General features: G+C 42.0%; 1 protein-coding gene across 4 annotated transcripts in view; it reads right to left on the bottom strand.

The window, feature by feature from the left end:
* Nucleotides 1–1749: 1749 nt before the first annotated feature.
* The window catches only part of ACTN1 (actinin alpha 1), an 86584-nt gene continuing 72805 nt past the window's right edge, over nucleotides 1750–15528 (bottom strand). For 2 of the 4 annotated variants that reach the window (XM_066321367.1, XM_066321369.1), the window contains exons 13-21: nucleotides 14070–14178; nucleotides 13432–13572; nucleotides 11318–11500; nucleotides 10454–10588; nucleotides 9411–9590; nucleotides 8353–8499; nucleotides 6744–6824; nucleotides 4496–4654; nucleotides 1750–2645 (exon numbers count right to left, since the gene is read on the bottom strand). In XM_066321367.1, the coding sequence (XP_066177464.1) occupies nucleotides 2487–2645; nucleotides 4496–4654; nucleotides 6744–6824; nucleotides 8353–8499; nucleotides 9411–9590; nucleotides 10454–10588; nucleotides 11318–11500; nucleotides 13432–13572; nucleotides 14070–14178 (1294 nt within the window). In that variant the 3' untranslated portion in view covers nucleotides 1750–2486. Of the gene's footprint in view, nucleotides 2646–4495; nucleotides 4655–6134; nucleotides 6201–6743; nucleotides 6825–8352; nucleotides 8500–9410; nucleotides 9591–10453; nucleotides 10589–11317; nucleotides 11501–13431; nucleotides 13573–14069; nucleotides 14179–15528 lie in introns of all 4 variants that reach the window. The other 2 variants (XM_066321370.1, XM_066321368.1) reach the window with 2 other exon arrangements.

The raw sequence follows: 15528 nt of genomic DNA, 5'->3' as shown, positions 1-15528 counted from the left end.
CAGGTCACACTCGGACTGTCAGGGTTTCTAGGATTTTTGTCTGTTTGCTTGGTTTTTTGTACTACTCTATATGTATTTTTAATATTCCTAGTGAAGAACTGTTATTCCTATTCCCATATCTTTGCCTGAAAGCCCCTAACTGCAAAATTATAATAATTTGGAAGGAGGAGGTTTACATTCTCCATTCCAAGGGAAACTCCAGTTTTCCCTGGCAGACAGCTGTCTTTCTAAACTAAGACCAGTGCAAGTGCCCTTTTTCAGGTGCAGCAAACCAAGGACAGGGCAACTACTGTGGAAAAGAGGGTTGCCAAAGCAAGGGCAATGGATATTCAGAGGCAAACTTCAATGCAAATTATCTGTTCAGGCCTCTCGTCATCCTCTCTGCTGTTTAAGCTTTCAAACAGACAACCTATGCTTTGTACTTTAAAACATGGCAATGGAAATTAGCATACCATAGCTTTGAAGAGTCCCACTTGCAGCAACATAGAGACATAGCTGCAAATGAGTTTACAAGTGGATTAAATGCTGCTGTGGCTCCAAGTCCTACATTACTGACAATTCATATCAACCCCTCCGGGCTTCTCAGTATCACAGGTTTCAACACAAGAGGCTTCAGCTCAATTCCAGCCCTTATTAAACAACACAATTATAGCTAAGTTACACAAAGTGTAACTTTGAATACAAACTGTGGTGAATGCAGCCTGGTCTTGCCTAGGTATGAAGCCAAATGGCGTTTATTTGCATGCCCCCTGTAAACTCACTACCCAGCCTACAGGAGATTGCAGATACTGGTGTATGCTGGAAAGAAATGTGGTAGCAGACATTAGTATCCCCTCTCCAAATACAGTAGGCAGATACTGTCATGTTGGGATACATCACAACATGCTGCTGTTGTTTTTATTGTGTCCTACTGAAGATCAGGAATAAACCAGAAAGCTGTGCTGAACCCCAACCCACCATGTACAATACCTTCCTCAGGACTCAGCTCTGCTCTGGGGAGCTAGAGGACGATGTTACCGAGGAGCTCTTTGTGAATCTGCTCAGGAGTCCACCACTCCTGCAGTTAGTAATTCAAGTAAAATCTGCCTTTGGGAGTAGAGACAGAGGTATGTGCTTATACCTACAGAACACTTATTTGAAACACATCATGAAGCAGTAATGTTATTTTGCTGCTAACCCTGTGTTTCCTAAAAAGCTGTGGGAGGGCAGGAAACGCATCTCTAGTATGAGATGGCTGGAAGGGATTATATGCTTCCCTTTGCTAATATCTGGACACATGCCATGTGTGTGTTACTTTATGACTCAATAAAAGTCCCACAGGAGTTGTCCTGAAGGCTGGTTTCATTTGTATGTCCAATAGAAAGATGATTCCTGGAGCAATCTATGATGTCAGGTGTGGTATCAGGATCAGTTAGATGGTCAATACAGAGCATGGAACAGTAAACAGATTTTTCATGGATGTTTTAAGATAAGGTGGTTGTTTGTACAGTTCTAGTAACTAATTCTGTGCTAGTTTTTAAAGAGTAACAAGAATATTGCTTATAAAGATAGGAGTGTATTGGGGATTTAAGGTGGTCACTAAGCTGTGAAAATGTCAACATTACTCAGCAAGAGTGACAAGGCTATGGAGCTGAGAATATACTTTTAAATGTAGTCTAATTTCAATTGAAACTATTAATTTTGGATTCTTCTTATGTTTAACTAAGTAGGATTAAACTATTCTACTATACAAATGAATAAAGTCTAGAGTTGTTATCACAAGAAGTTTTTAATATGGTTTGTGACAAGCAATATCAAAGTTACCAACTCTCAAGATTCATGTTCTGAAACCAGACAACTCTCAGCAACAAAAAAAGTTGTGCACTGATAAACATAGGAGGCGTAATGTATTTTTTAATTAAATATGAAAACATGAGCTGTGTACATTATTTTTTCCCTAGAAAACACAGCAATTTCAAAAGTTTATCATAAAATATTTTCATGAAATGAGTGAACCAGCAAACACATGCACTTGTGTGCCTTCCCCCCTCCCAAGATAAACGTGATAAGAGAGACATACGCAAATGTAATAGTTAACAGAACAAGTGGAGTTTTGTCATAGTTTGGTTCTTTTTGGAAAGGATGGAATGTAACATTGTGCTTGACTTTCTATGTCACAACAAAAAATATTTGGTGCAATATTTTAACATTTTGTTTTTAAGTTTCAATCTGGTGGAGAAAAATACCCTTTTCTATAATAAAATATGTCTGTTCTTTTTAAAACGTAACTTTTTTGCACAAAATAATTTTGTAAACTGTTTTTTTCAAGGGCAAGGTAGGCGGTCCCATGTCAATGTCCTCCCCCCCCACTTAAAAATGTGATCTGTTATCTGAAGCAAAACAGGAAAACACAAAAAAAGAGCGGAGCAGAGGTTGCTTTGCAAAGAGAGTATAGGGCATGTTGGACGGGGGAGAGGGGAGGGAGAGTGTGGTGGGACAGAAAAAAGTTAAAGGTCACTTTCGCCATAGAGCGCTGTGGAGAAGGACATGTAGTCCAGGGCACCGGGAACAGCATCTCGGCCAGTGTAGGGTGCCATCCTGGCAATGCAGTATTCAGCCTGGTCAGGAGGCAGCTCCCGCCGCAGCTCATCCACAGTGATGTAGTTCTGCAAGGAGGACAAATCACAAGGCAATCGTTACTTTCTGGAAACTGACTTTCCTCGGAGGGACAACCACCCCCTGTCCCACCAGGGCAGCTGGCAACACTCAGGGACATGATCCCAATAACTGACCTGTGCCGTACACCCACACAGGGTGGACACTTGCACTTACACCCTGGGAGGACATGCACTCCCTATTGTTTAGGCAAGTAAATGTTTTTTACAACAAAGATTGGTTTTGCCTGAGAGATGCTGGTGCAGCTAAAGAAAGACCTGGAGGTAAGTCAGGCAAGTTGTTAGTGTTGAGACTGTGCCTTGCTGTTGACAAAGGAGGTCCTGCTGAAAGTAAATGGGAGGAAGCAGAAATTTAATTTGGATGCTGTCGCTCACTGGCAGGAGGTAACAGCTGCTTGTGCTGCTTGGGAGTTGCCATTCCCTCTCTTCAGAGAAAAGGGAAGGAACCATCCCCACTAGTTCTTGCTAGTGCACCAATGCAGGCAGCAGACAAGCACACACTTTGTATTGCTTCCACAGTTCCAGCAACAGTCCTTTCACTGTGGACATTTTCAATAAGCAAGCAAAACTTATGTAAATTTGGCTTCTGGCAACTCGCTGCGCTGAGCTGACCTGACCTAGCTTGGCTTCTCTCCATGCAGTAGGTAACAGTAGCTGCTTGTTTGCTAGTCATAATCACTATGTTGTCTTAAGCGAACTGACTCATGGCCATTTGCAGTCTGTCTGAGCAATAGCTCAGGTTTCACACCATCCCTCTCTCTCCTGTGACTTATTATAATTTCTTTTTCCCTTTTACTTTAATGACTGGGGTATGAGGGATTTTTCTTCATAATGAAATATTAATTCATGTTACAGTCACCAGCGCATGTTAAACACTGACAAGTATATGTAACGCACTGTACAGAGTAAACAAGTTAGTAAGTAATACTGCATCTCAAAGTACCTATTTATTCAGTGGTTAGCTTATCTGAATAACATGGAATTTTCAGGCCTCAAAAGACAATAGAGCTGGCTTTGGTCAGGTATTTGTCTAAAGGACAGGTATCATGAGTTTCTAGATTACGATTACGAAAAGAATCTTAGTGAAAAATGGAAACCAGTACTGGATTTAAAGGTAACTCATAACAATCTGAGAAATGGTATCCAACATTTCATGTGAGATAACTAAAATCATTAGCAAATAAAGAGATGCGTCAATATTACGTGTACATACTATTTTTTCAGTTACACTAAAGATTAGTGGACATTGTTATATAAGAAAAATAAGATGATATTTTTTTATCAGCTGCTTCCCCTGATGATGTAAATTCCAAAAATTAATACTTTTAAATCACCCCGAGTTTTCCTAGAAATTCAACCAATTTCTATGGTAAAAGACGTTCCTCCTGCAGATACAGCATATCCTCAATGAAAATCTATTGACTGTATATCCTCAATGAAAATCTACTGATTGTATATAACAATTCATAGTGACATGTAGATCTGAGAAAGGTCATCTCAAGTTTACAGCTGTCAGTAATGAACAATTTTCAAGACTAATCAAAAACCATCTGTTGAACTTGGTAATTTTAAAATAACAAATCGCAACCAAGCTCTTAATTAAAATGTTTAAGCAAGAGTGGGCTGCAAAGTTCTGACTGACAGCTGATCAGGACTTTTGAGTGCCTCAGCAGGCTGCTAATTAACCCACACTTTAACCTTGCACTCCTCCAGCACTACAGAATGTTCCTGTGAAAACACCCTCCCTTCCCATGGCAGAGTGCTTCCCTTAACACTTTATCTCAGAGATGACAAAAAAGCAAGCAGAAGCAGATACAAGAAACTAAGATGTGGAGCCTGACCTTATCTCCAGCCAGGATCTTGAAGGAAGCCATAACCTGGTCAGCAGTATCTGTATCTGCTGTTTCCCGGGACATGAAGTCGATGAAGGCCTGGAAGGTCACTACACCCAAACGGTTCGGGTCAACGATGCTCATGATGCGGGCAAACTCTGCCTCTCCCTGGAGAGCAAGAGAGTCCTGTAAGCCTGGGGATTTGGGCAGCAGTGCTACCAAAGTGAGGAGAAACCATTCAGCAGCACATCTCACAGGCTAGAAGACAAAGCCAAATAGAAACCACCTCTTGCGAGTTTTTTAATCAGGATGTTCTTTTTTAGCTTGCTGTTGTGTACAAATGCTTCCCACTCATTTGTCCTCTGGAATAACACATTGCCAGCTATGCCTGAAGATAATATCCAGCTCTAGGACAGTTCTCCTATTGAGGAACAATAGCAACTGACTTCACAGGAAGACCCAAATTTCTCTATACATGTGTTAGATGCCTGTAGCAGTATTTGAAGATCTGAACTCCTCAAATCCTTTTACCTTCATTTACTTAAAAGAGAACTTCTACAATTTTCTTCAGCTGATAGAACAGAAGAAATGTCTCTATGGTATTTCATAGTATTGTACTCATCTTTAATAAGCAGGCTTTGCAAAGAAGGACTTGCATTCCTGGAGTGGCCCAGGGAAGTAAGTCTCTGCAGGGAAGATCCTACAGATCTGGCCACTGATCGTTTTGGCTACAGAACCCAAAACCTTGTAGTGTAACTTTCTTAATTTCTTTCTGCATTTAAACCAAAGGTCATCTGTTCTCATCTCTGGGACTCCTTCCTCCCCAGGTAAGGAGGAGGGGAGAGAAGGGTCTTCTCCTAGGAACAGGCTCTCCTGACACATTCAGAAGAGTATACCTTCGAGAGAAATTACAATACCTAATCAAATGGTACTGTCCTGGCATGCTACACAAAAGAGTCTGTATTTATACTGCGCTGATGAGTAAGATGATTAAATACTGCTTTGCCTGATATCAGGAGCAAAGACACCAAGAGTGCAGATGAATATGCTCACACTGTGCTCTTCTCCTGCCATTGGATGAGCATCAGTCTTTGGTGAAGCTCTTCCTATTAGCTGTCATGCCTCTCAAGGTGCCACATGTTACTGCTCTGAATATTCAGGTATTCTGGTGATGGAAAAGCTATGGGGAGAATGACTGGAACTTGAACGTACATGTACAGGAAAGGAGATGTGAAACAAATGGTAGGAATGAAAGGAGCAGCATTCTGAGTGTATTCAGAAGTGGAGTCGTGTGTACTTCTGAATGATTTCAACTGATACTCAGGGGTAAGGGAGGTTGTGTGTGCTATGCAGAGAGTAGGTGCCAATATGAGGGAGCTTACTGTGTCTTCCATTAGTAGCTAAATAGTTTGATAAACATAATTTTTATTTGAACTATACAGGAATTTGACAATTATTTCCTTTTTTTACCTTTGGCTAGAGCTGTGAGACAAGAATTTTGCATGTACAACTAAGGCTAGGTTTAACATTGCTGATAAAATTGGAAAATAAGGCTGTATTTACCTTGATTCACTACACATTCTCCCTGTATTTTTGAAGGTGCCTACAGAATCACTTTGAATAGGAGTGACAGAGGGCTCTACATTACCATATTGTAACCCATGGAGATAAGGCAGGCTCGGAAATCTTCACAATCCATCATACCAGTCTTCTTCTACAGAGAATGATGCAAAGATGGAAAAAGCCAAGAGAGAAAAGGGAGACCAGTCCAGGGAGAAATGAACCCACAGGAGACATTATAAAGAATGAGTTTCAGAGGGGAGAAGATAGAAGGAGGATTTACAGGACAATGAAAAGTAACAGGAAAGGTAGTTTGTGAAACCATGAAGAAGCAAAGGTGGTTTTTGACATGGAATAGTTTATACACAAGAAACATATCGGTGATGAAAAAAGGGCAAGAAGATATTAAACAAGACAGATTGAGGGATGGACAATGAAAGGAGTTTTAAGTGACACAGAAGAAAACAGAACAGTTTGAAGACATAAGAGGAATTCTCCCAAGAAAAAAATTAAAGAATTAAAAAGGAATAGATACCAAAGTGCATTTAGAGAGGAAGTATTATAGAAAAGTGATGTATATATAGTCAAACACAAGAATAACAACAGATGGATTAAGACAAACAAGAAAAGAAAGGAAAAAAACTGTTATTTTTTCACAGTTTAATATCTGGCTGTGTTCACCACTAGCTTTCAGTACCTGTGCATCGTTTCCAATATCGTAACCCAAGCTGATGAGACAGGCTTTGAACTCCTCAGGGCCAAGTGTGCCGGAGTGGTCCTGGTTATGCGGTGTGCCAGGCAGCAGGACATGCAGTGCCAGTGCGGTGACGGTGTGCGGCAGGACGGGAGACACAGAGATCAAAGGGAGGTGAAAGGACGATAGACAGGTGCACCATGCAGTGGGTGAGGAGAGAGGAACAGGAAGAATGACATGCAGATAGAAAAATAGGGAAGAAAAATAAAAAGTGCACAACATTAGATATCACAATGACATTTCAGGACGTGCTAAAAATGCTCTTGGAACAGTTCGTTCTCAGAGAGCTCATCTCATGTTGAGAGCATTTGAATGACAAAAACAGCTGATGCTCAGACCTCAACCTCCCAAATGAATTACTTGCATCACTGCTTGTTATCCAGCGTCAGAAGCCCTGTGTTTCACTAGTAACCCAGAGTGCAGGTAAGCAGGCAGAGGCAGTGGGAAGCATTGCCTGAATCTTACAGTCAAAAGTTCCACTAAACAAGTAGGTGAAGGTAGGTATGTTTGGGAACACACCCAAGGAAGCTTAGCTGTCAGGGCATCCCAGGAACAGACAAAGAAAACCAGCTGAAGCTCAGGGGAGCAGCGTTATAGCTGTATTTATGAGACCTGCTCAGGAGATGGAGCTTTGACTGGCAAAGCTCTTTCAAGTGCTCAGCTCTGCAAACAGCACGGATCTAACAGTGCAGCACAACACAGCTTGGCAGCTGCTCTTCCCTTTGCTCATTGCCCGCTCCCCCAGTGTTTGGATGTACCCATCAAATAATACACAAGCTAACAGAGGAACTAAGAATCCCCAATCCATCCTGCAGGATTTTAGCTCAGAACAGCCCCAAAGCACTGAAGAGCCCCTGCCTGCTGCCACCACCTCTGGCCAGATCAAGGAAGCTACAGACAGGATGATGGGGCCAATTTCAAGTGACTTTCTTGAAGAAAACACAGTTTTTGAAGTCAATGTTAAGCCTTCATAATCAAATAGTTGAAGATGGGAAACTCCTGTTCTGTCTGCATTAACATTCAGACTGTTGTGATGCAAGGGGCAAATGTTATGAAGGTCAAAATATAGAATCTACAGGGCTTTATGGGTCCCTCTCCTAAGGAAAGACCCCATGGTTTATTTTCCTCAGACAGCTAGAGAAGGGCTGAAATAGCCAGTGTTCAGCAATTTAAAAGCATTGCCTATCTCTGAGGGCAGGCTGTCCTCAGATATAGCAGAGATGATATAGAAGAGTGAAGAACAGATGGTCCCAAGAACTTTATAAATAATAATAATCTGCTCTCTGGAGAGGAATGGATAAAAGTCTAATGGTCTAAAAAGGCCTTCAAACCTTTCCATACTCTTGCTTCACCAGGAGATTTTGCAGTTTCCTGTGAAGACATACTTCTCCCAGGCTAACAATCACTTGGCAGTCTTCACAGAAATGAGTGCTCCACAGGAGTGCCATTTTTAAGAATGAACCATCTTCTGTGATCCTGCAGTGACTGCCTGTTTTTTATTGCACTGTGCAGTCCACATGGAAGCTTGTAGTTGCAGTCAGCACTGACTTACCCTGTCGAAGTGGTTGAAAGAAGCCCGGAACTCATTCATCTGTTCCTGGCTGATTCCTTTGGCATCACGGGTCAGAATCTGGTTTTCCACTTCATTGATGGTTCTAGCAATTGTTGTTAGTAACTGCTCCCAGCCCACGCGGATATGCTGGTGAAAGAGGTCAGGACAATACTGAAATTAAGAAGTTGCTCTTCTCCTTCTGAGGCCAGTGGACCAGATGTGCTACTTATTGCAAATTAAATGATCCTGATGTGCAAGGCAGTCCCTGGTGTTCATTTTCTCAGAAAAGATTCCTTCTACTTTGCAGGTGTTTAAAATCTGAATTTTGACTGAAAAAAACCCATACTGAAGAGGCCAGATTCTGATCTTTTTTAAGAAAAACTTGATTCTCTTGCAAAATTCCTTTGCCTGGTCAGAGCAACATATTGGAGGCCTTTAACACAAATGAGAAGCAAACCCAGTGCTTCTAGGTCTTATTTAAGCAGAAAACACTCCTTTACCAAGAAACTGCATAAAACACAGTGCTTGGAAGACACTGGTGTTTCCCTGCCTCTGCTGTTGCTTAACAGAAAGCTGGCTAGAAACCAAAAACAAGTTTCAAAACCTTTCTGTATTCAGCTAGACTAATGTTGAACTCAAATTGCTCCCAAGAAACTACATGTTATCAACAGAAAACCAATCTCTGATTTAAAAAACCCACCTTCTGTTAGACTTTTTTCTTCTGCCAAGTAGTGGCAGCTCAAAATCATCAGCACTTGCCTTTTTAATCCCACCTAACACAATCAAGTGGCAAGAGAAACAAGACCTTTCAATTTTTCAAGCAACACTGTGGGAATCTCATTCAGGTTGTTTCTGTTGTCTGTATTTGGAAGTACACTGGAATGGGTAGGCATGAAGTACAGTAAGGCAAAAATGAAATTCAGTGACATGTTGTTGCATGCTTGGCCATAATATCAAACTCTCAATTTTCCTGAGAGCCAGAGCACACTGCCAGAGCTGTATGTGGCTGATGCTAACTGGCCACAGCAGATGAGGCTAACTGCTGCCAAAACATTTACCTCCATGGTGTAGTTGGTGTGCTTGTTGTCAAAGATAAGTGCTTCCTGGATCAGCTGGTGGTCTCCTTCCAGCTGGTCAATCTTTGGTTTGTAATTCACAATGCTCTTCTCATACTGCCGCAAGTGGTTGAGCTGGTCCTCCAGGGTCCCATGCATCTCTATTGAAATGCGGCCAATCTCCTGCATTAGCAAAGCCAAAGGAGTTAAGACTCCACTGAAAGGACAAGCCCCAACATGCCTGACATTTATTGCAGCAATTTCACTCACATAGGATGATGATTCAAAAAAAAAACCAAAACAAACTCACGAAAACCAAAAAACTCATGGAGCAATTACTTCATAGGAGCTGAGACAGTGTCAGCAAAAAATTCAGCAAAGCCCTGAACATTTCCCAAGTGAGGTGAATCACATAAGATGTGTCTAATACAAGGATACAAAAGAAAAGGAAACTGCAGTCCATAAGCTAGTAATCTACCAATCTTTTTCTGGTGTACTGTCTGCCACTAACTTAGTTCTTCATAGAGACATATTTCTGTAATTGTTCTTCTTTCCAGCTCCCACCATCAGTAATAGCTTCATATTTTTACGAATTTATTATTTTGATCACCTGGTTATCCCTGGACAACCAGTTTAACTGAAATCTTACCTAAAGAGAGATCTCCCTTAAAAATGTCTCCTCTGCAGATGTTTAGTACATTAATTGTATTTATTTAGTCACATGTATCAAGACTATCACTGTGCAAGCAATTACACAAACTGTCTCTGATCTAGGATTTTGAATTTGTTGTATAAAAACACAAATCTTAAAATACCAGTGTTTCCCATCTTAAGTCGTGCTTTTTTTCTGGTACTAGAGCTGGAGGAAGAGAAGTATAAGCACTTCAGTAACCAATATCAACCTTGGGATTCTTCATATTTTTTATGATATTTCTCTTGTAACTTGAAGAAAGAATGGCTGTGACAGTGGTTGAAAGAGATTATGAATAAGAATATCAGTGAAGATCATAGAGGAAAACAGTGTTCCAAAATTTGCAAAGCACTACCTCCATCTTGGTCTGGATCCAGGGTCCAATGACGTTGGCCTGTGCACCAAACTGTTTACGAAGCCGTTCATTTTGCTGCTGGCGGGCGTGTTCTTCCATCAGGGCTTGATCTCTTCTGGGAACCAGCTGCCGCACCTACAGTGGAGAGTAACTCAGTGTGCAGTTTAGACACACAAAGGCACATGTACAGGAAATGCAGAAGTTGCCACAAGGGAAGGAGGAGTAGGTGTTTGCACTGAATACAAGCAGTCATACGGTTTAAGTCACAGTGGGCAAGCTTACAGAATGTGAATCCTATCTCCTGTAGGATACATAAACTCATGTCAGGCCATGGAAGACCAGAAGCAGCTTCCCTTCCATTCATTATTTGGGTTTTTGGTGGCTCATGTTAACTGAGTTGGAGGATTCTATTCAGATCTCACACTGGTGATTTTGTTTGCCAGTAACAACCACAAGCACAGTGGGTATGGGCCATAGCCGCGCTTTTAGGAATACAGCAAGGAAAGGCTACTTGGCTGCAGAGACAGAATATCTGAAGGGCTGAATGGTGAAAAAGGATACCAATTCACATGCTATATTTACCTGCAGGTTAACTGAAGGTAAAGAACCTCAAAGCTTTCAAATTTAGCAACTTTCATTTAAAATTAGCATGTAAAAGGAGGTCTGATGTGCCTTAGGCATTTATATCAAAGATCTCTTCACTTTCCAAGTACACGGCAATTAAGCCAAAACCAAATGACAAAACCCCACTAAACTCAGCAGTAAGAGTGAGAAGGTAACTGCAGAGTAAATAACCACCTAGGCCCACAGTGGTTGAGCAGTGAGATGGTCCCCCACTACCCTGCAAGGCTGCAAAGAACTCACATGTTCCCATTTGCCATTGATCTCATGTGGGGTGATTGTAGTGTAAGGATTCGTTCCTGCCATGTTGACATGATATGTCTGGACAATCTTTGAGACTTCATTGTGGATTCCCAAGATGGCTTGTCGCTCCTTGTCAGCATCTGGCAACGTGGCTTTGAACTGCTCATGAGCTGTGGTCAATCCCTGCAGAAGGAAGGCAGCAGCAAAGGGAGGGTGAGAACATCACTTATGAAATAGCTTCTTCAGCAAACGTATTCCTGAAGTGACTGCAAAAGCAAACACATCCTCAGGACACAATGCAGGCTACTCTAATACACTTTCCAGGGTCTCTCAGTATCACTAAATGGGATGTTTTAAGAAGTTAAATGATGTGAAGTTTGGTTTTCCCTCTCTTTCTTTGCCATATTGACCAGTGACAGAGATCACATACTAGAAAAAGGTGGAATAAGAATAATAGCTCATAATTTAGGGGGACCTATTTCTCAAACATTGCTCAGTGACTGCTTGTCAGCCTCTTTGGGGAAGAAGATTTGACTACTAGAATTACTATTTTTAAAAAGCCTCACTATTTTAAATGTGCTATGTTTTCTTCTCCCATTAGGTATGCACTATTTCTACACCCAAAATAACTCCAGATGAGTACTAAGGGTCAGATTCAATTTGTTCAGAGTCAGTTAGAACCAGGTGAAGGTTTTCCAGCCAACTGCAATCTTGCTCCTGCTGCTGGAAAACAGCTCCTTCTCCCTGACCACAACAGGCCCTTCCTGCTCCTTGTCTTGCTGGGTTCCTGGGCCGTGCTCCAAGGGCTGATGGTTGGGGCGTGCTTGCTGGTAGTCTGCAGCCAACTGACAAGCCAGCTGGTCCTGGCTCATCTCCCATTGCTTCTACAGGCCTTTAAGGTACTTCATCCCAGAAACCTAGAAGATCAAGCCTAGGGAAGCGAACGCAGGGAAAGAGGTGGGGAAAATGCATGGGAAACAGAGGTGTGTCCAGGGATAACCAAGGGAACAGTGTGGACAGAAGAAGGAATGAAAGTAAACTACATGATTGACTGCTCTCTCTCACAACACACACTGTTAACTCTTTTGTGTAAAATTCCTTCCTTACACAGTGACTCATTGCTTTGCAGCTGCTGTAGTGGCCATAGAGATGTAATACAAGTCTGGGGGCTGGGAAAGACATTGCAAGTAGTCACAAGGAGACAAGAGAAATGTTTAAGTGCTGTTTAGATTATTTTGCATTATGAAAGACTTAATGAACCCCTTTGTTCAGGAGGGAAGAAACAAGTAGCAGCTCAGTAACTGTCACTGCTCTGCCACCGCCCTGGGTGTTCCTGTAGGTTTCCCATTTGCTGCCTGATGGTCACACTCCTGTCAGCTATTCTGTCAAACAGCTGACTTGGATTCTTCTCACAAGCCCAACAAGCAGGTGAAATAGAAGTCCCACTGCAATCATGGAAAGAATAATTGCTGCTATCTAAGGTCTGCAACTTACCTGTATGTATCTTAAGTTGCTTTCCTAACACCCTTTCTGTCAGGGAAAAACTGAGATACTGTCTTTCTTGTCCTAGAGAAGGCAAGATAACTTTGATTTCAAATGATAATTCAGCACCAAAGTGGATAATTCTGATTTTTCTTGTGCTCAGCACCAAAAACCCGCTAGTAGCTCAACTACTACCTCATAGTACATCCTATCACATAGGGTGAAAATAATCTGGACATGACACTCCATATGAGAACTGATCTGCAGACCCTGTAAGCCGCACTAAGCTTTGCTCATGTGGGTTAAGAAAAATTCCACAAGACCCTAAAAGGTTCTCTCAATTTTCAGGCTTCCATTAATATGGCTCTAGAGTTACTCTGAAAAATCTGTTTTCACATTTTGTGTCCAGCTAGGGTGATGTATGTGTGCTTTATACCTACTGAGATCCAGGTTTTCAGAAAAAAATCAAGGAAAAACATACTAATTTTTGTTTCTCTTCATAAGGCTCACTCAACAGAGCAGAAACATCAAAATATAACCTATAAATTCACACCACTCTGAATTCATACAACTCAGGAGACCCCAAACTTCTCACTGTCTCCACCTAACTGGTGCAAATGACTGCACTGTACCTGGATCTCTTCAATGGTGTGAACAATGAATGTGTCCTGCAGATCCTCCATGGCCCCTTCCATCCAGTTATTGAAAGGGGCAGCTCGTTTGGCATACTCCAGGTACAACTGATCAATTGTTTCCAGTAGCTTCTCTGTCCTCTGTGCATGCACAAAAAGAAAAAAGAAAGAAATTCAGGAGAGATAGCTGGAGAAGAATAATCACATAGATACATGGGTTGTCTGAGCTGCTTCTTCCTTTCAGACCTCCTTGGTGCTCCCAGGATGGCATGTCAGTAAAAATCTCTCTGCTGTTAGAGATTACACACTGGACAGATATTTTCCCTCTAAGGGAAATAAAGTAAATCCAAGGTCCTTTGACATAAAACAATACAAGGCAGAATTTCAGGCGGAATAAGTTTACAAAACACACAAAAGAAGTAAAAATAAATCCACAGCCTGAGCAAACAAATGGCACCATAATTGGGCTGGAAGAAAAGAAGCCAAAGTATACTAAAATGTAGCCCTTGTTTACAGCCCTTGTTTACAGTCCAGGATGTTCTAGGAATTCACAAGTGAGCTGATATTGCTTGTGCCCACTGCAGCTTGGGCCCCACAAATGAGTGCGTTCAGGAAGTCCAACTTGTAACATATCTCACCTCCAAGGCTTCTCTACGTTTCTGGGTTAGGGCACCCAGATTATCCCACTGATCACAGATCTTCTGGCACCTGGCATTGACACTGGGAGAGTCGTAATAGTCCAGCTCACTATAAAGGGTGGGGAAAAAATAACAAGGAGTCAAATGCAAGGCGTTTCCCTTTACAGGAACAACCAAAACCTATTACAAATTTTGATCAGTCTTGAAGACAGATTCAAACAAAGAGATCATGGTTGCTGCGTCAGGATGATATCAGGATCTAGTTTAGGAGACACTATGTTATGCTGAATCAAACAGCACAGAACAGGACCATCCAAGGCCTCAACAAATACTGAGGCTGGCTACCTGATGGGAATAACTTGCCAAAGGGGGAAGGGAGTATAGACTTTGGCTCAAACTGGAAATAAGCAGATTATGATCACAGCAATCTGCTCCTGTATTCTGTTTAAGAACATTATGCAGTCTAACAAAATGTGTCTTATACATTAGAATGGAAAGCAAAGATTTCATTAGGAACACTAAGAAACTGCTTAAGATTGTCCTAGGAATCACATAGTACAGGTGGCAAGGAATAGCTAAATTACATAACCCAGTAAATTTATTTAGGACAATCCCAGAATAATCATGTAGGTTTCTCTCCTATATGCCTGACAAGAAGTGCTTTGCTGACATGTCCATAGGCTGACGCTCAAGGAACACAGGCTGGTAAAAGTATGACCGAGGAAAGGAGAGCACAGGGGCGCACAAAAACTTGGAGCCTGGCATTGCTTTGTGCTCATGGTTCTGCATATGGTCAAAGAGGGAGAAATCTGCAGGCAGAGGGAGACCAGACAATCTGGGAAGTGTCAGCCTTGAAAGAAAAACCCAAAATAAACCACTGGGAGTAAATCACGGAGTGACCCTGAGCCATCTGATAAACAATTCTTTAAGCAGTAATGCAGGTTAGTCTTGCCTCCTGCAACCTTCTTTCTTCATGCCATTGTACTGCCTTCCTGGGGCGTGTGGGCTCAGCTGTTGGTGGAGTCCTCCAGTAAACTGGCCAGGAAACTGATTTGGGCTAAAAATAACTTCTTTGCTAGGTTTTTAATCCTGATCAGTTGCTTGATCTACTTCACTGCAGAGCCAGCACTGAAGATGAAAGAACTCCTTCTGAAAGCCTGATTTGTAACACACCTGTGCTGGACCATTACAGCTTGGGAGGGGAATGTGCCATGCCCCCAAACATTCCTGCCATGGGTAGCTGCAGTGGCTTCCTCCACACCTCTGCATCTCTCTGGCAGTGTATCTCTGGAGAAGAAAAGAGCTCTGCCATGGTTTTTCAGGGCATGGTCTCTTTGCTGAAATGGAAGATGGCTTTTGTAACAATAGCAGAGCCTGCTGTTCTCACACTTTCGAAGACACAACCTCTCCCACGGCTTAGGCCTCAGTCTTCCCTGCTGTTCTAAGAGCTGCAGCTGCT

This window comes from Sylvia atricapilla, chromosome 6 (genome assembly GCF_009819655.1).
Source record: "Sylvia atricapilla isolate bSylAtr1 chromosome 6, bSylAtr1.pri, whole genome shotgun sequence".
In the NCBI taxonomy this organism is placed as follows: Eukaryota; Metazoa; Chordata; class Aves; order Passeriformes; family Sylviidae; genus Sylvia; species Sylvia atricapilla.
The sequence above is the reverse complement of the archived record's forward strand: the minus strand, read 5'-3'. Positions and strand labels throughout refer to the sequence as shown.